The 18,055-nt window shown below is 28.2% G+C and overlaps 2 protein-coding genes across 2 annotated transcripts; both read right to left on the bottom strand.

The window, feature by feature from the left end:
* Positions 1 to 1,788: 1,788 nt before the first annotated feature.
* Positions 1,789 to 6,384, bottom strand: LOC132921692 (uncharacterized). The gene is made up of 2 exons (XM_060984855.1): positions 6,099 to 6,384; positions 1,789 to 2,392 (listed from the first exon to the last, which is right to left on the bottom strand). Exons 1-2 carry the CDS (start codon positions 6,168 to 6,170, stop codon positions 1,883 to 1,885), a joined length of 582 nt encoding a protein of 193 aa, XP_060840838.1. The 5' UTR covers positions 6,171 to 6,384; the 3' UTR covers positions 1,789 to 1,882.
* Positions 6,385 to 9,948: 3,564 nt separating this feature from the next.
* LOC132920623 (uncharacterized) lies at positions 9,949 to 16,479 on the bottom strand. The gene is made up of 2 exons (XM_060983131.1): positions 16,288 to 16,479; positions 9,949 to 10,775 (listed from the first exon to the last, which is right to left on the bottom strand). The coding sequence occupies exons 1-2, from the start codon at positions 16,309 to 16,311 to the stop codon at positions 10,077 to 10,079; spliced, it is 723 nt and encodes a 240-aa protein (XP_060839114.1). The 5' UTR covers positions 16,312 to 16,479; the 3' UTR covers positions 9,949 to 10,076.
* Positions 16,480 to 18,055: the final 1,576 nt, after the last annotated feature.

The raw sequence follows: 18,055 nt of genomic DNA, 5'->3' as shown, positions 1-18,055 counted from the left end.
AATATATTACGATGCTTCGTGGTATATGTACACATGACACACATACGTGTTGTATAGGTACTACCACATTATTGATATTAAAATAGCCCGATGGTGTGTATAACGTGCAAATAGGATGAAAGAAATCGATCAAAACGACAATAATAGGTACGTCATTTTTCGGGTATACTGTATAGTTTTCATTTATTTTTATCAATATATTGTACAAACCATATGCGTTACTGTGATAGATATTCTGTAGTGTAGCGGGCTATGATAAAGTTATATTTTTGTAACGTATATTATATTTTAGGTGTACAATTTACTGCTGCATTTACAGGCATGGATAACTAACAAACTAAATAATACGAATCGTAATTAATAATTTATATTATCTTTTAACATAATAAGAATATTAAATAACATATTATATATTATCTAATATTTTTGAGGAATATTATTTTTAGCAAATAAATGTTAATAATTTTAATAACTCAGAAACTACAATTGAAAATTTTAATTTAGATACATCCAAATGTTCAAAAAGGTTGGTTCTTGTTTGAAAAAAAAAATTGTATAAACATCTAAGTATTATATAAGCAATTTAGTGTTATATATGATTATATATTTGATACTGAGTTCCTATACTAATTTAACAAATATACATCTTAATTGGTTTTTGAATTTTGTTTGAGATTTTTGTATAATTATATAGTAATTACAATAAATTAAAAACAAAATATACAACGTCATTAATTTAAAGTAATCAAATATAACATGTTTGAACCAAAATATTTTAACTAACCCTAATATTCATATTTTATTTTTATTTTATTTTTATTTTATTTTAATCATTTGAACCTTATAAAAAGATTATTTATGAAAGTTTAGCATTAATTTGATAAAGGTTCTAACTAGGAACCAATTGTATTACAACCTACTTTGTACATAACAATCATGATCAAATTTGGATCTACCGTGTAAGTAATCGTACATTAATATGATACCTACCTGTATAAGGTATTTTGTATTTATTGCGTTGGTCAATCAACAGTTTCAAGTAATAATAATATTACACATTTTAAATTTAATTTACCTTTATTCTATAGGTTCTATGCCATTTCCTTTTCAGTCATTTGGGGATGAGAGTGGCGAAGGAACTTAGATTACTTTAAAATAAAATATTTGTAGTTTCTGTCCTGCTTATATATTGTTTTAGCAAACAATAATAGTCTTTAATTTATTATATTTAACTGTGAACATTATATCATATTTATGAACGGTTTCTGGTTATAAACTAGAAGAGTGACTTATAAAGATTTTCCGTTAAATTAATATGATTGAAAAATAGTGGCCATCGGTTTAAGACACATTAACACTACATATCGTTCTGTAAGATAAGCGATAATTATTAAACAAGTTAACATTAAAAAAAATGAATGTTTAGGTAGATAGTATAAAAACTTAAAATTTAACTATAGGTACATTATAATATATTAATATTTATGTATTTTACGATCGTGCTAAACAAGATATTTTAACCTGTGATTCTTGTAGTATTTATTAAATCATAGAACTAATAAATTATTGTTTCATTATTATTTTGTTCTGTAATGTATTAATTTAATTTTATATTTTTCACAGACAAAAAAAACTTATTTATCTACATTATACAGATTATTATTTGTATAACGTATGTCGTATAATATACAATTTAACAATTACTAATTATTTAACTAAATAATGACCAACACTGGATAAATTGATTATGTAAAACGAGTTCTAGGATAAAATATATACTATATTAGGTATTGAAGTAGTTGGAGTTTTTTTTTATTTATTTATTTTGTGTTTATAATCATATATAAAATGTCAGTAATATTCGCTTGTCGGTGGTAGGGATTTACAGCTGAACCATGGCAGTCCTTTTTTTAGACCTGACGCGTCTTACTTTTGGCCGTTCGGAAACCAAATTTGAACGGTAGTCTCCAAATGTTTCGCTTTCTTTGTCGTCGTTTGCGAATTCGCTTTCATCGTCATGTCTTGTCGTCATCTTCTCAACGTTGCCGATTTCAGGTAGGTTATTTATTGCTTGTGACATCTCTACTTCTGGTTCACCATCAGTTTCTGTTTTGGTATTGTATTGTATTTCCTCATTCGGTGCCATATAAGTAGGCATTAGTGGACGTAGACGTTGGTGGCGTAGATTACGTGGTTGTTCTTCAGCTGCAGTAACATCCTCATCATCTACCGTTGGATTTATATCAGTAACTCTGAGCGGGGACATATGCAACTGTCTTGAAGCCTTTTCAAGTCCTTTAGTAGTGATCATATGGGTTACCAATCCTACCTTATTCTCGCTGATCGCTTTGTACACCTCTGAATCTTCATCAATGGCTCTTTCACACATTACCTGCGAAATAACGTTTGTAGGGAAACGCATTTTTTTATTTAGAAATAATCATAATATCTATGTAAATTTTTATGTTATAATAAAATAACAATTAATTTTCCATTAGCATTTTATTTCCTATATCCTTTCATATAAAATAAAAATAAAATAACCGAAAGTATGAGTGTCTGTACTTAAATAATTAAAATTCTACCTTTCATTTTGGAATAAATTTGAGATAGATGTAGATAGTTGTGTAAGTATAGTATAGATAAATATTGTTGTTAATTAACTTCATATTGAATACATTGACAATATTTTGAGCTAACAGACAATCCACAGTGATGTTTTTATTTAATAATATTAATAGTATTATTGTGAACACGTTATTTTAATATTTTTAATTTTTAATAACATGATAATTAAAATATTTACAAAAGTGATATAAAAATCATGCATTATATAAGCTTGCATATTTGATCATCAATAGTAACAAAAGTCTTAATTGATACAAAAAAATGTGTTTTAAATACAATATTTAAAAAATGCAAATCGTTTAGAAAATAATAAAAAGAGGAATTAATTTGAAATTTGCGGTGTCGTTAACACATTGGGGACTGAGCCTTATTTGGAATTTCCCTCAGTTATGCCCACTAAAATTTGTTGTGGACGAGATCTGAATTATTTTTTTAAATTATATTTTTATTACACCTAGTCTTCCGCCATACTTTCGTTTTTGAGAGGACTTCTATAATTATATTAACGATATTATAATGTAATATGTTAACTTATATAACATTTTCTAGTTTAGAGTAATAAAAAATCATAACATTGCGATACGCGTTTTATATTTCAGTTGTATTTGTTCATGTTCATTGTTGTATTAATTATATAATATATAACTACTATAATCATTATAATATTATACACATTGAGCACTCTGTTTACACGTGTTCGTTCCGAATTTTCATTCGAATGTCATATGACATGTCCAGCGTTATATTATATTATATTTAGCATACATAAGATGATTTACAAAGTGTTCTAATCTCTTGTATTTTCCTTCAATAATTAACTTATTCAAATTTTAGTGATAATCAATCTTTTTAATTGTTAAGCAAAATGAGTTTTCGAAAAAATTGATGTATCTAAATTTAAGTTCAAATAAGTAGTTTTTAAGCTTATGAATTTTGTTTACTTAGAGTAATAGGTCCATGCTAATGTATTTAAAGATATATCATAATTTGTAAAAATAAGTTGAAATCGCCATGGATCACTTCCAAATTTCAGAATTTTAAAAAAGGGTCCTTAACATTCTTAAATAACCAAATACTAGAATTTGAATAAACGTATTATTAAAGTTAAAATAAGAATGTGAAATAAGCATGCACGGTAAATAATTTTGTACAATATGTATACAATATTATACGATATGTATCATCGAGTTTTAGATTGAGCAAGAGTACCTACCTATTATTTAACTTTTTTTTTATATAATTGAAGTATTTAAATATTATATGTTTAATAAATCGTTTATTATATTATGATACATTGTAAAATTATATTTCAATAATATCTACTGAAATAATATTTTGTTAATTTAACATTCGTAGTAAGGCATAAATTATATAATATTTTAATAATAATAATTAATCACCATTACCGTAATTGCGATTCAAAGGTTTTTTTTGAGGTTTCGCGGTGGTTGTAATAGTATAAACTTAGGTTTAAAAACTAAGATTATATTATAATACAAACGTATATCGAGTTGTTTAAAGGAATTGATTAAATTAATGGTTCACTAAAATTTAATGCAATAATAATTATAGATCACATGTTAAATGTACATTTAGCTTACTTTAATTGATTCATTAAATGCTTGAAATACGTATTTTTTTCTGAATATGGTATAATTTATAACTGAACAATGCTGTATACACTATCTAATTGTAGTAGGTTTACTTACTTCAAATTAAAGTAAAAAAATAAAACCTAAATATATGTAAGTATATTTCCCTTTTAAGTTCTAGCTGCTGAATATTTTATAGACGTTTACTCACAGTTAAAAAACAGGCACGCATACAAAACAAAAATTCGGGGGGGGGGGGGATCACAAAATATAGCAATACAATATTATTATTATTATTGTGCCACAACATAATAAAACAATTTTTTCCTCGTTACTCAAAATAATTTTTTTTTTATTTTTTGAATCCCTAACCCCCTTCCTCTGTATACGTGCCTAGTTAAATTAATAACTAAAAAACAGTTTACCTGACTCACTAACTAAATATCGTAAACTAAAATATATTAAACGAAAAATATATTAACATTTATAACTTATTCAGAAATTATTTACGATAAATGTATTACAAAGTATACAATAATATTATTATTTACTTCTATTTAATACTTTATAGGCACTTATTATAACTGTCCAAAAACTTAATTTATCTATAAACTCGGAACGTTCGTAAATATAATGTGAATTACTCTTTTAAGAACTAAAATATTAACTTGATCGTCAGTTATTGGTTCAATGTAAGGGTATTATTATTGTACTGAACTAAACATGTTTCCACCAATGTTTCATGCATTTCTATTGCGAAATATGTGGTCTCAGTAAAAAAATGTTCTTTACACACAATGCCATTATAATAATATTCTGTTCGAAAAATGTATTTATATAATTTTAAAAAAGTGCAGCATACGACAATTTGTAATTAAATGTGTTACCTATACGTCTTGTGGCCTGTGGGCAAAATAGTTACAATCGAAAAAATTGTCCACCGCTCATCATAATATACATTATTATAGGTTATTATATCAGTATGATCAGATATCAGTTGTGATTATAAATGTATAATGGATAGTTTCATATTATGAAACAATTTAACAATATGAACAAATTGTTCTTTACGGTTGTTACTTATACCATCATTGTATAATATATATATTGATACAGAGCTATAATTTTGCATTATATATTATAAGATAGGATTAAAAAATTAAAGTTTGTTAACAAATTCATTAAAGACAATTGTCGGTAAATTGCCAATTTGTTTAATATGTTATGGCAGCTAAACTAGATAACTATAATTAATTGTTGTTGAAAAATATATTATAAATAGATACTGTCTAAAATGTTTGAATATAATATGATAAATTGGTTATTGTCAGAATTGTCACGAACTTTGAAGATTTTAATACTACTATTATTATTATTATTTTTTTTTTAATTTATATTTTAAAGCTCAATTTTATGTATTTCTTGGACTAGTTTATTTGTGTAAAATGCTAATATAATACTATATATTGCTATTATTATCATTTATTAAAGAAAATTGTCATCATTGTTATATTCCAATAAATTTTATGGACAGCCGGTATATGTTAGTGACGAATAATCGCAAAAATGTTCCTACAATCGCGGATCGCCGATGATTGACCTTGAAAACGTACATCAGGGAGTCATTAATCTATAGTCAGCGAATAACTTTATCGGGCCCATACTCAAGACGTATTATATTTTAACATTTGTTTTTTAACGGTTAATTAAATAAGATTTTTATTAATTTTAGTAATATTTTTAATTTTTCCATTAATTTATTCGGAAACATGAATGTTAAATTTTTAAGACCCAGAAAACTTTCTGAATTCTTTAAGTGGATCTCCAAAAATTTCAATTGGTAATCCCTGCCGTACATTATATAGGTGCACGTCTTACTTGGGCCGTCGCGAATACCCATAGTATCGTCAGCCCACGGCCGGCGACGACGACGGCGATCGATCTCTTCATGATGGTGGTGGTGGAGCGGTTGGGTCAAAAAACGATCTACGTATCGAAATGTTGAATTAATGAACGACGTTTATCACAAAATATAATATTTATGTATCTATATTATTATATAATATTATGTCGTTGTTGGGTCAACTGTAACCGAAACGAACTGCACGCGCGCGCATCAGGTGCAGAGATTAAAGAGTACGGGCATTGCTATCCGAAAACATAGGTCTCTGTATTTATGTAACCAACGTCAACGGCTACATAACAAAAGGGTAAACGTTTTTTTTTATACTTATTGTCGTAACAATAGTATACAATTTTTAAAATAAAATATTTAAAATACATTTGTTTGACATTTTTTTTTCTTTTAAAACATTACTGTTTTAGTTATTTCACAACGGGTTCTATTATTATTATTACTTTTTTTAATTGACATATGTGTGTTGACATAACGCGTAATGTGTGTGTAATATAATTATGTGTATTAATTACGAAAACATTTTGCTAATATTTTAATGCACTCTGCGCTTTGGTTTTTTGCGCGTGCATTTGAATTACATGACATACAATATATAACATTGGATGGAAGTATAAAGCTCACTACGCGATATTTCCCTTGTTAGTGGTCGCTGTTTTTGAGAGGGTTTAGGGGATGAGAGAGATAAACAAAATGAAATCCATATATATTATAAAAGATATGTACACACATGATCGACAAATGATCGATGTATCTGCCAGTGCAGGTATGTATGTATATAAATGACAAGTAAAAGTTACTGTTCTTTTGTTCGCGTATCCATACGTAATACGCATACGGACCATGAGCACTGAAAATCGATTGGTTGATTTGCGCACATTACTTGTTAGATCATATTTTAAGCTCATATTTTAGATTATGAATGCATCAATGAGTGTCTTGATTTTACAATAATTATTATGTGTGTGTCTTTTTATGTTTGTTTGTCTAGAAGTAATTTAAAAAATGCTTGTTATTCCCTACACATAACATACCTTTCAAAATATTTTGATTCTTAAAATCTATTACAAGATTTCTCTTAAGTTTTTGCATTTAAAAAATTACACAAAACATATTTTACTGGGAAGTCACATTAGTATTCTTATAGCCATTTGAAATTAAAATTTTGCGACAATGTCTATAGTTACAATAACTATTTCTAACGTTATTTTATATGTCGTTGTATTTCAAAAGCAAATAACCATTAATTTCCTTCAAATGTTTATATGGTCATTTTCTATGCATGTAAAATTGTATTTATAAAGAGATTCAATTATTTTTTTTAGTTGTATTCCCATTAATTATCGATAATAAACTTTCATTTGATCGAAAATCTTGACAATTTAATACAAGATTCCATATAAGTTGATCTCATCTCACGTATAAAAATGAATATCAGGCCGTATCTTATGGACTCTTCAACCTCTGGACCGATCTTGATGACTTAAATATTTAGTTATTGTTATGCAAAGACAAGTTAGATAGGAAAAAAATTCTGTTTATTCCATGTGTCCTATATTCTTGATTATTTCTTTTTCATTTACTTATATAGACCAATCAATGGAATTATAATTTATAAGTGAGTGATTCATAAAATGTATTTATTTAATGCACTAACAAATTTACTCGCATTTATATAATAATAATCGAGTAAATAAAGATCATTAATAATTAATATTGTATATACATTAATAGCCATCAGTAGCATTCAATAATAATAGTATTTATATTATTTAATTGTGAGTAAAAGTAAAAAGAAATATGCTTTTAAAACACTTATCATTTAAGAAGTAATTTAAAAGAGTAAGAACGATAAAGTGATAACGAATTTAACAAACAATTGAGGAACAACAAACAACCAATGAAGATCATTTTATGGTGTAGAAAAGTTTAAGGACTCCAGGAATGTATAACAAAAATAGTGAAATTAAGTTGGAGGTTTTAAAATCCGACGCCTAAACCACTGTTGCAGTTGTTTTATAGAAACTTGCAGTCTACTTTAGGTATTCTTGGCAACATATTTTAAAATATAATTCTGCATTTAAAATAACTTTCTTCACAGCTGAAAAGTCATCCACGACGGAATGCATGCTAACACTTTAAAAATGTAAAGACAATCCTATCATCTTATAGAATTAATTTTACCAATTTCCTATGTTAAACGTAATTTTTTAAAAATCTACGCTTTGGACGACGAACATAGACAATCGGATCAATGATGTAATGAAATTACAGGCACCAATTAATGTTATACTAAACATACTTTGCGATTTGATTTTCAATCAGCACAACGCTTTGGTAAAATTGTTTAAAATTTTATTGACAATTTAACTACGGATATTTATGGAATAAATAAAAATACAACCCGATGGGTTAGGGTAATCCTAACTTAACCAGTTGGATACCATATCAGATGCATTTCTATAGGTACTTAAAATAAATTTATCCTTGCAGGCAACGCATGGTAATTCGGCGTAGTATAAAAATATGCTTAATTATGATAATATTAATACATGCGCTTGTTGACTACCAAAATGATCGACGTGATCCGTAAGTAGGATTTTTTTTTATAAAATAATAATTATCACTAAATTAGAATGTTCAATAAATGCTTATAAATTGTTTAATATTATTTATAATAATATAATAAAAGATTAACCATGTCAAAAATTTTCGAACAAAATGAATAGCACGTTGAATCGATATTGGATGTAATAAATTAAATTATTTTGTATATATAAAATATAAAATATAGGTATAATACAAAGATAAAATCCAAAAAATTATATGAAGTTTATTAGGTATATTTTTTAACCGATAAATTACAAATATATACATCAAAATGTTTAAAAATAGTTCGATTATATATCCACGACCACGTTTGTTATATTTTTAAACTATTTATCTATTTGTGTTGTTTTGTATATAATGCTATACTATAATGTTATATGATTTTAATTGTTTTGGACGATGATTAATTATCAACACGATAGTGCTCATACGATGATACGTGTAATTAGATAATCGTTATATATTATAACACAGTCAACGTTGCAGTAAGTACCAACCACATAATACATTATGATTGTTATTTTTATTATTGTTCTTCTCATTTAAAATGTATTGTATATCACATAGTACACATAATATTATGTTTGTTTCTTGTATCTAAAATCCATAATTGTATAATATATGTTATTAATGTACAAAAATAAATACCTAGGTATTTTAGGGCACTGGAGTATAACGTAAAACTAGGAGTTATATCACTTTAAAAATTATTAAATTAAGTGCAAGCCAACGGTGTTGTTTCATTGTATAATTGTAACCAAAGCCAAAGTAGTTATTATATATTATTAAGTCTATGTATGTTCTGAGTTTGTTATCTAGTAACAAATGTCACATTCTCTTAATAGGTAACTAATAATATTTTATTCTTGTATAGCAAAAGAAAATATCAATACTTAATTCTGCGCATATCCGCATAACATTCCGCTTTAGTGAAACCAGTAGCAGGTTTTCGCGTAGGGATGCGCAGAAGAATCTATTTTTGTCTAGTTACGACATATTCTCTCGTTAGACAGAGTGTAAATACCTAGTTAATTATATAATTTACAAGGCGATTATATGATTAATAGTAATTAAATTGTATATCTATATTAATTGTTTAAAAAATAAAACAATAATAAATAAAATATCTCACTTATCTAATGAGTTACTCCATTATTAAGTTATGTATACAAATAATATTCTTTCAGAATAATATGCAGTTAATCCATTTTTAAAACGATTTATTTATATTATATGTATTGTTGTTTCTCAATTACATACTTTTACAGATATTTTTTCATATAAAATGTATTCATAATTAAAATAATTAAATGCGTAATATTTGAGAGCGCTTATTGTTGTGCGTTGTTGTTCTTCCATCCAAAATCATTGTCGAAATCGAACAACGGATTAAAACCACCCCAACCCCCACCCCAACCACCGCCGCCGATGCCGCCACTGCCAAAACCACCCCACCCACCGCCGCCTAAACCACCGCCACCACCGAACGGGTTCATGGACGGCACGAACGGAAATGGATATGCAGCGGGCCTGTTCCACGGGAGAACACCACCACCGCCACCCACGCCGCCACCGCCGCCGCCGCCACCGTATGGGAATACGACTGCCGGTCCCGGGAAATAACCTCCACCGCCGCCGCCGGCCACGCCCCAGTTGCCGGCACCCGGGTAAGCGGCCGAGGCCGCGGCTATAAGGAGTTGCTTACGCCTCAACAACCGCTCTAGAAGTGAATCGATAAGTGGCGTGTCTAGCCCGAAGCCCAGGCCGAAGTTGAAGCCAATTGTATCCGCAGCATCCTGGTCGCCATCCACCTGCTGTCCGCTGTTCGACGGGGCCTGTACCGATACCGTTGTCGCAGCCACCGCCGACTTCTTCTGCTGCTGACGTGAACCGAACACGCGATTTCGGCCGTGATTCAGTGTGTCTACTAGCGGCACCGAGTGCGGGTCAACGATTGGCCGCCGTTGAGATGGAAGCAGACCCGCCTCGGAAATGCCGCAGCACCATCCACTGCACAGCCACAAACAGATCTACGAAAATGGAAAGTATATTTTTATCATGGCGACTAAATCAAAATACAGGCTGCAGCCCGACAACGCAAGTTTTTGAAATAATGCAGGGTTTAGGTTTTTCGTTGTAACGGTTATTATTATTCAAATACCGCTATAGAACGGTATACCTCAATGCAGAGTGTATTACCTACGCACTAATCAATACCGAAGTAATTCCATGTATGTTATATAGATGAACTACACTTTTCACGGTTTTTGGTACGGACTCTACAACCACAATATCTGTACCCAATTTCAATATCACCAACCCTAGATAATAATGGAAAACCATAATTTCCTAACTCGTGTGCTACGAGCCTCAAAATAACGTCAATAATCTCATGACCTTCTTGTAATATATACTAATTTGAACCTAATCATTAATTTAACCTAACCAGCCATACAATATTATATAATATATTAACTGGTAAGGGTGATTGGAGATAAGAGAGTGTAGGTACCTACTCTAGTTTTTAATAACCATTATTATACATATACGATTCCGCATGGTATAACTTCAGCAAATACCAAAACACATTAAAAATCAATTACTGTAATATAAAAATATAAATACAATGTTTTGTGTTATACATCATTCCACCGTCTTACAAAAATTACAAACAATTAAAAAGAAAAACTTAGAAAAAAAAATAGGATTAGAGTTTATACTTTAAAAATTGTTGAATTTATTATATATTATACAATATTATATTATATATTCTAATCTCATAGTTAAAGTTGATTTCTTTATGAGTTATGATAAGAATTATATATTTAAAATTATTATCTTAATAACATATTTTGTAGCAAATCTCATAAGCTTAATGGCTATAATATTCTACTGTACTATAAAAAAATAGGTAGTTATCGTGCCAACATTTTCCAAAGTCCTAACATTGACAATTTAAATTAATTTTCGATGATATACTGATATATTGACACAAAGTTATTTTCAAGGAATATGATTGGTTCATGTATAATATGTTAGTTTACATTAATTTATTAGTTAGCAGACAAACTGAATTCACAAGACTTAACGAAAGCACAAGAATTTAAATATATCTGTTATTGTCTTCATCTTAACATTTACATGATTGTGATTTTATATGGTTAAATATAATAGGTATTATAATATTATAAATGTATAACATAATTTAAAAACTTGGCTGAGCCAATTCGATAATTATTTTTAGAAATCATTCAATAATAACAATTTTGACCATTTCCAATATTCCCAACATTTGATGTCTAATATATGTATATATATAAATTAATAAAATATATAACTACTTTTTTAATGTTGCTTTGTTGGCGCGGACTTGGCAGGACACAATAGAATATGACGTGTATTTTATAGTTTACAAATTCTTAACCTATCTTGGTATACTATAAGGATAAATCTAATAAATCCAACAATTACTAGCCCACTTTTTTGTTAGATATTTGTCATTATTTTCTAACTTTTAAATTTTCTCAGCCTAATTAATGAACCATGTATTATATTATACTATTGAGAACAATTTTATTCATATTTTTAACAGAAACACTTATTTTTTTAGTATTTTAATTAGAATGTATAAAATTCATAATTAATTAAAAACTTAATTATCATACTTTTGAAATGTTGGTAGTTATTTTAAGTTTATATAAGCCCTACGTGTGTATAATAATGTGTAAACAACTGATCTCAGATAAACCACGATAAAACGTATTAATGTTATACGCTCCGTGAGTTATAAAAATTGTCATGCCAGGGACGTACCATTTTCGAGTTCAGAGTATGGCCAAAATTATTATGTCGTGCACGTACGTATTGATTGGTTCAATCTTAGAACTCTATTTCAACAATTAAAACATTAGTATGGTCATTGGAAAGATTGTTCCGCATTTAGTCTATTACTAACTAGTCTATTCTAATTTATCGCAATGTATTATCGAAACTTATACTAAAATCATAAGATTTAATTAGATTTTTTTATTTTTTCAAAACTGACTGGAGCATAAATTATTGTTGTCGTGAAATTGTACGTTATTACGTTATTTTTTATCATTGAAACTGATATCGATTCGTAACAATAAAAATATTATATGGATTTAAAAGTAAAACTAAACTATTGCGTACAATTTTTGTTTGTTTTTAACGAGTAGTTTCTTTTATCGTTTAACACCTTCTCCTACAAAACATCGCGTCATCTATACTAATTTAAAATAATTAGGCTAATTATCTAGAAACATAATATATTATTATTATTTGTTTGAAACATATGCACGTTTGCAGATGTAGATTTAATATTCTCTAAAATTACATTTGAACATAACTATAATATTACTCATTTTCGATAATTTTACAGTTTTTGGTAGGTACTTATACGTAATAATCATTGTTGTCGTTGCTAGCAGTATATTGTTGCTTACCTACTCCATAAGCACACAACGGCATTATATGTGTTTGTGTATTAATTTTTATTATTCAACAAAATATATGTAAATTAAATATACAAGAAGTACCTATGATATATTTTTTAAATTTGTTTATTAATTTGTCGTTATAGGTTCAGTGTATAGGAAAAACCAAACAATATCTAAAAATATAGTAAAAGTAGAGGATATTTTTGTTTCGTTATCGTTATCGTTATTATGGTTCTGCGAATCGTCTCTTAATAATCTGAGAATTCTATTTATTTTTGGTAGAAGTCGTTAAAATAAATTTATTATCTTTATTAATATTATGATGACTGAACAATAATACCTTTTTTTAAATATAATTTATAGAAATTCCATAGCGTCCAAAATATTGTGGCACGGATCACGTAGGATTTATATTAATCAAGCGCAAATTTTAATTATATTTTGTTATCATAACATAAGATTTTTACAACAAAGGTCAAAAATGTGAAGTAAAGTGTTCCTAGTTTATAAAAAAAAAAAATGACATTACTAATTCGAATTTTCAGCACGATCAAATCCAATCAAATAACAACGTTCTGGCAGGTACATAATCATTTTTTCTTACGAGTTGACGTCAGTTTAGCGTAGCTATTATCGTAACAGAGTATGAATTTCGACCGTAAAAATTAATATTTGACAGATATTTTATTCTATGATTTCAATTATTATATACCCGATCCACCATAAAGTTATAAAACGTCATTTAAAATTGTGATCAACCTACATTTTGAATTTGATAAAGACGTTCAAATGACAAAAAAAACTCTGTATGTATTCATATATATATATATATTAAAAAATGCATAGTATTATAATATGTTTGTAAGTTATCGTTCATTGTACTATCTATATTATAAAGAATAGTTTCATGGACATTTTTTTCAAATATTTATTAAAACAATAAAACGGTTAGAAAGATTACCGACACATCGCGCACGGAGGAATAGGTGCCCAACGCGTGACAAATCTCAACCGATGATGTGTGAAATTGCTAAAATGAATGTACAAAAATGTTGTCAAAAAAAAAAAAATAATAATAATAACGCAAAATCCATTTTTTTTTTAACAATAAAATAAAGTAATATTATTTTATTTTATACTCGCGTATACGTCGTAAATTGTTTAATATAATTTTTTTACGTTCAGATTTTTACGACAAATCGCGCGTACGTCTTTTTTCTTTCAAACTACGCGTTGTAGGTTAGAGGGAATTACTACAAAAAAAAAAAAATAATAATATGTAATAATACGTATTTTTTTACTACAGTTTTCAATTTTCGAAATCAGCTTTTTTCAGTATTGATATCGGCGAGATAGTGGATGATTGCACGAATGTTATCATTATTATGATACTATCATGGAGGTTTCTCTAAAAAATTGCTAGGCTATAGTTCGCTCTATAAGCACACTATATTATAATAAAATCCTGGTTCAAGAAAATATGAAAATTGTTTATACATGTTTGATGTAGTTTTTAACACTATTGTGTTTATAATTAATAATAATTTATTACTAAATATTTGGTGCGTATATCGATTTCAAATCTATACAGCTAACAGCTCAAACATAATATTGAGTAGGTAACCTGGATTCTAGACTTTTATTCTCATTTGATATACATAGATTACTTTAGCAAAGTTAGCTTTAATTATTAATAAATTATAATATATGAATAAAATATACTTTTAGACTATAAAACTACGTCACTAACTATTGAATATATTAATATTATGCTATTATTACATTGGCTATATGAAGCACGTCATATTTCTTGGTCATTCAATACATTCCGCAGTTACACTGAACCAGTTTTATCAAAAATAAATGTTTTTATTTGTTTTTTTTTCAAAATCCGTTGAAACATGGGTTGTAAAGAGAAAAATTAATCAAAAAATTCGTTGAGTGTGCGGTTTTTTAGCTACCATGTTTTAAGGTTGGCACGAAACTGGGTAATTCATATTATGTGATAAACCAGTGCAAGTGCAGTGAAATGGGAAAGCGTGTCGTCGCCCATTGTCCAGCGTCAATTTCTCATACGGGGTGGCCGAGTACGGTGAACCTAACCTCTCGGCAATCTACCACAAGGCGCGTATATAGCTCTTACAAATTACGCCCGTCGTCGTGATGTAACGATATTATTATTATTGTTATTGATGTTGTTATTATTATTATACGTGTATACGTCTATGTCATTTACGTCATCTGTTTTTGCGAATAATTCGACCCGAAAGCGCGACGGAGCTTCACGTCTCAAAATTCCCATGCAGTGAGGGGTTGGAAATTGCAATAACGACGACGTGAATGAAAAGTTTGCGGTTTTTGTTCCGTTGACGTATTTATTTATTTATTTTTTTTATTATTATTGGTTGTCCGGTTTACCCTGTATTATACAATAGTTTTTGTTATTATATTTTTTATCATTATTTATGCGGTCAAGGAGCGGGACATAGATCTCGCGTGGATGAACTGTGATATTCTTCACTCGTGACAGTACTAATAACATTGTTAGTCTTCGAATAGATGTGAATTTCGTGGCTATAAGTTAACATGCAATCAGGACATACAGATACGTCCTATGGAGACAATTTCCATACGAAAGAACGAAAGATACACAGTTTGGTTACAAGTTACAAAAAGATTCGATTAAAGTAACAAATAGTAATAGTATTTAATGTTTTTTAGCTTCTACTGGTACTGAGTTCGTTGAATGATTGTGATGATCTCCAGTGTTGAAAAACATGTTTAAAATATTTCAATTTTTAACTTGTATGCTGTATACTATGATTTTTCTACTTATTAAAAATATAGCGATAAAATCGTATGTTTTAAAATTATATAATATAGGTAAGTAGTTCTTAATATTATACTAAATAAATCACATTTCTTCTCACAACATTTTATTAAATTTATAATTTTTACTCTAATATTAAATTACGTTCAGTAGTTTTAATGTATTTATCAGCTATAGCCTTAAACATAGGTAGGTGTGCATAATTATATAATAATATAAAATACCCGGTATAATATATTATCAATGACTTACCGCGGTTAGCGACGAACGGTTCATAATATCTTCCACTGTTGTGCTTCTTATTCGGTGTGTAGCACTATGAGATGATTATCAATAATTATTTTATCTGCATTTACAACACTCGCTGGCACGAAATGAAGACGACGTCGATTGGCGTTTCAACTCTGTGTATTTAAATTTCGTACGCACAATGAGATTTTATATAAACTCGGGCACACATCCACTCATATTTTATAACCTCATTTGACCTTCATATTATGTCGATTAATCGTTTATACTTACACGCACAGATTTTTTTTTTAATTCTAGTGTTTTTCATGTAGGATATATTCGTTTAGCGTGGCGGCGAGTTCAATACGTATATGTACGAACAAAGTAAGAAGATAAACGGAGATGACAGAAAAAAAGCCGAGAGAACTTCTTTTCGTGGTTTTCTCCCCCCCGTTCACTGTATGCTCTTCAAAACCGACTAAATTCGATTTGTTACAGTCACAGGACTTGCCGCCTGTAACGAGACAAAGGAATACAGCATCGGCAACCTATCGGCGACACGTTACACACACAGCCGTTCGTGCACACATATAATACACATATATACCACTCCACTAAATGTATTCATATATAAATGCACATAGGGCGGTGTACCTGAAACGATACGTCTTTGGTTTGCGGTAAGCTTATATTTTATTCATCACGATTTGATTGATTTTGAGTATTACAACTTAATAACAAAAAAATTAAAACTAAAAATATTGAATTACTTTAGTCAATTTATGGTTTCAATTATCCTAAAAACAAAAATAAAAACTGTTTCTTAAATATTTTTAGCAAGTAGTTGCTTTTAGTCGCTTATTTTTTAAGCAACTAACAAAAATTGTTACTCTTATGTAAAACAAATATACAACTATTGTTACTAGCTGATCTATCAATAACAAATATGTGAATGTGCAATGTTATTTGGGCGTGTAGAGTAAAATAATGTTAGTACCCTGTAATTTTATACTACGTTTAATAAAATAAATTATTGTAGTATAATTAAATATAATAAATAATAATTATATATGATTAAAAATAAATACACATAATGATACTTTATATTGTTACAACTGTCACATTACTCCATCAGTCATCTTAAATAACCTTTGAAACATAGATCTGTATATTAAAATACACAAAGGTTAGGGACACCTCCATAAAATTCAGCCCCGATAATAAAATTTATGTACAATATTAAAATATGGTATACATTCATGTCAAGATTCTCAGTCTCTGATTTATGCGTTGTGTATGTAATTCAATACCTAAAGAGCTTTACATATTTATGTAATCTATGGAATTTCCAGATTGACGTTCTACTTGAACGAAAGAGAGAGTAAACTGTTGAACATTTATTTTTCCACATTATATAATTTTTTTTTTTTAATTTCCATAAATCCTAATCTACTCAAATCTATCCAACTCAATTTTACTTAATTTTCAACGACAAAATAAAAAATAAATTAAAAATGAAAATTGTATAATTTGAGAGAAAATATTAAATAAAAACATTTTATCCAAAGATATTATTTGAAACATCATCGCCTTGACGTTTGTTGTAAAATGTCTTTAAATTTTTTTATATTCTTCAACTATTATCGTCATCACAATTAACAGTCGATTATATATTATATAATAGTTTTTTTTGTAAGTATCCATTTATATCTCAAATAATCAATTAAAACCTGTATGATATTACCTGTTAGTACATGATATGATAATTTGATAGTAATACAATTAACTA

This window comes from Rhopalosiphum padi, chromosome 2 (genome assembly GCF_020882245.1).
Source record: "Rhopalosiphum padi isolate XX-2018 chromosome 2, ASM2088224v1, whole genome shotgun sequence".
Classification (NCBI taxonomy): Eukaryota; Metazoa; Arthropoda; class Insecta; order Hemiptera; family Aphididae; genus Rhopalosiphum; species Rhopalosiphum padi.
The sequence above is the reverse complement of the archived record's forward strand: the minus strand, read 5'-3'. Positions and strand labels throughout refer to the sequence as shown.

Excerpts from the sequence above, each read along its gene's own strand:
- LOC132921692 (XM_060984855.1), bottom strand. The coding sequence starts at position 6,170 with ATGAAGAGATCGATCGCCGTCGTCGTCGCCGGCCGTGGGCTGACGATA. Across the intron at positions 2,393-6,098 it reads GGGTATTCGCGACGGCCCAA|GTAATGTGTGAAAGAGCCAT; the intron begins GTAAGACGTGCA and ends GTTATTTCGCAG.
- LOC132920623 (XM_060983131.1), bottom strand. The coding sequence starts at position 16,311 with ATGAACCGTTCGTCGCTAACCGCG. Across the intron at positions 10,776-16,287 it reads ACCGTTCGTCGCTAACCGCG|ATCTGTTTGTGGCTGTGCAG; the intron begins GTAAGTCATTGA and ends CCATTTTCGTAG.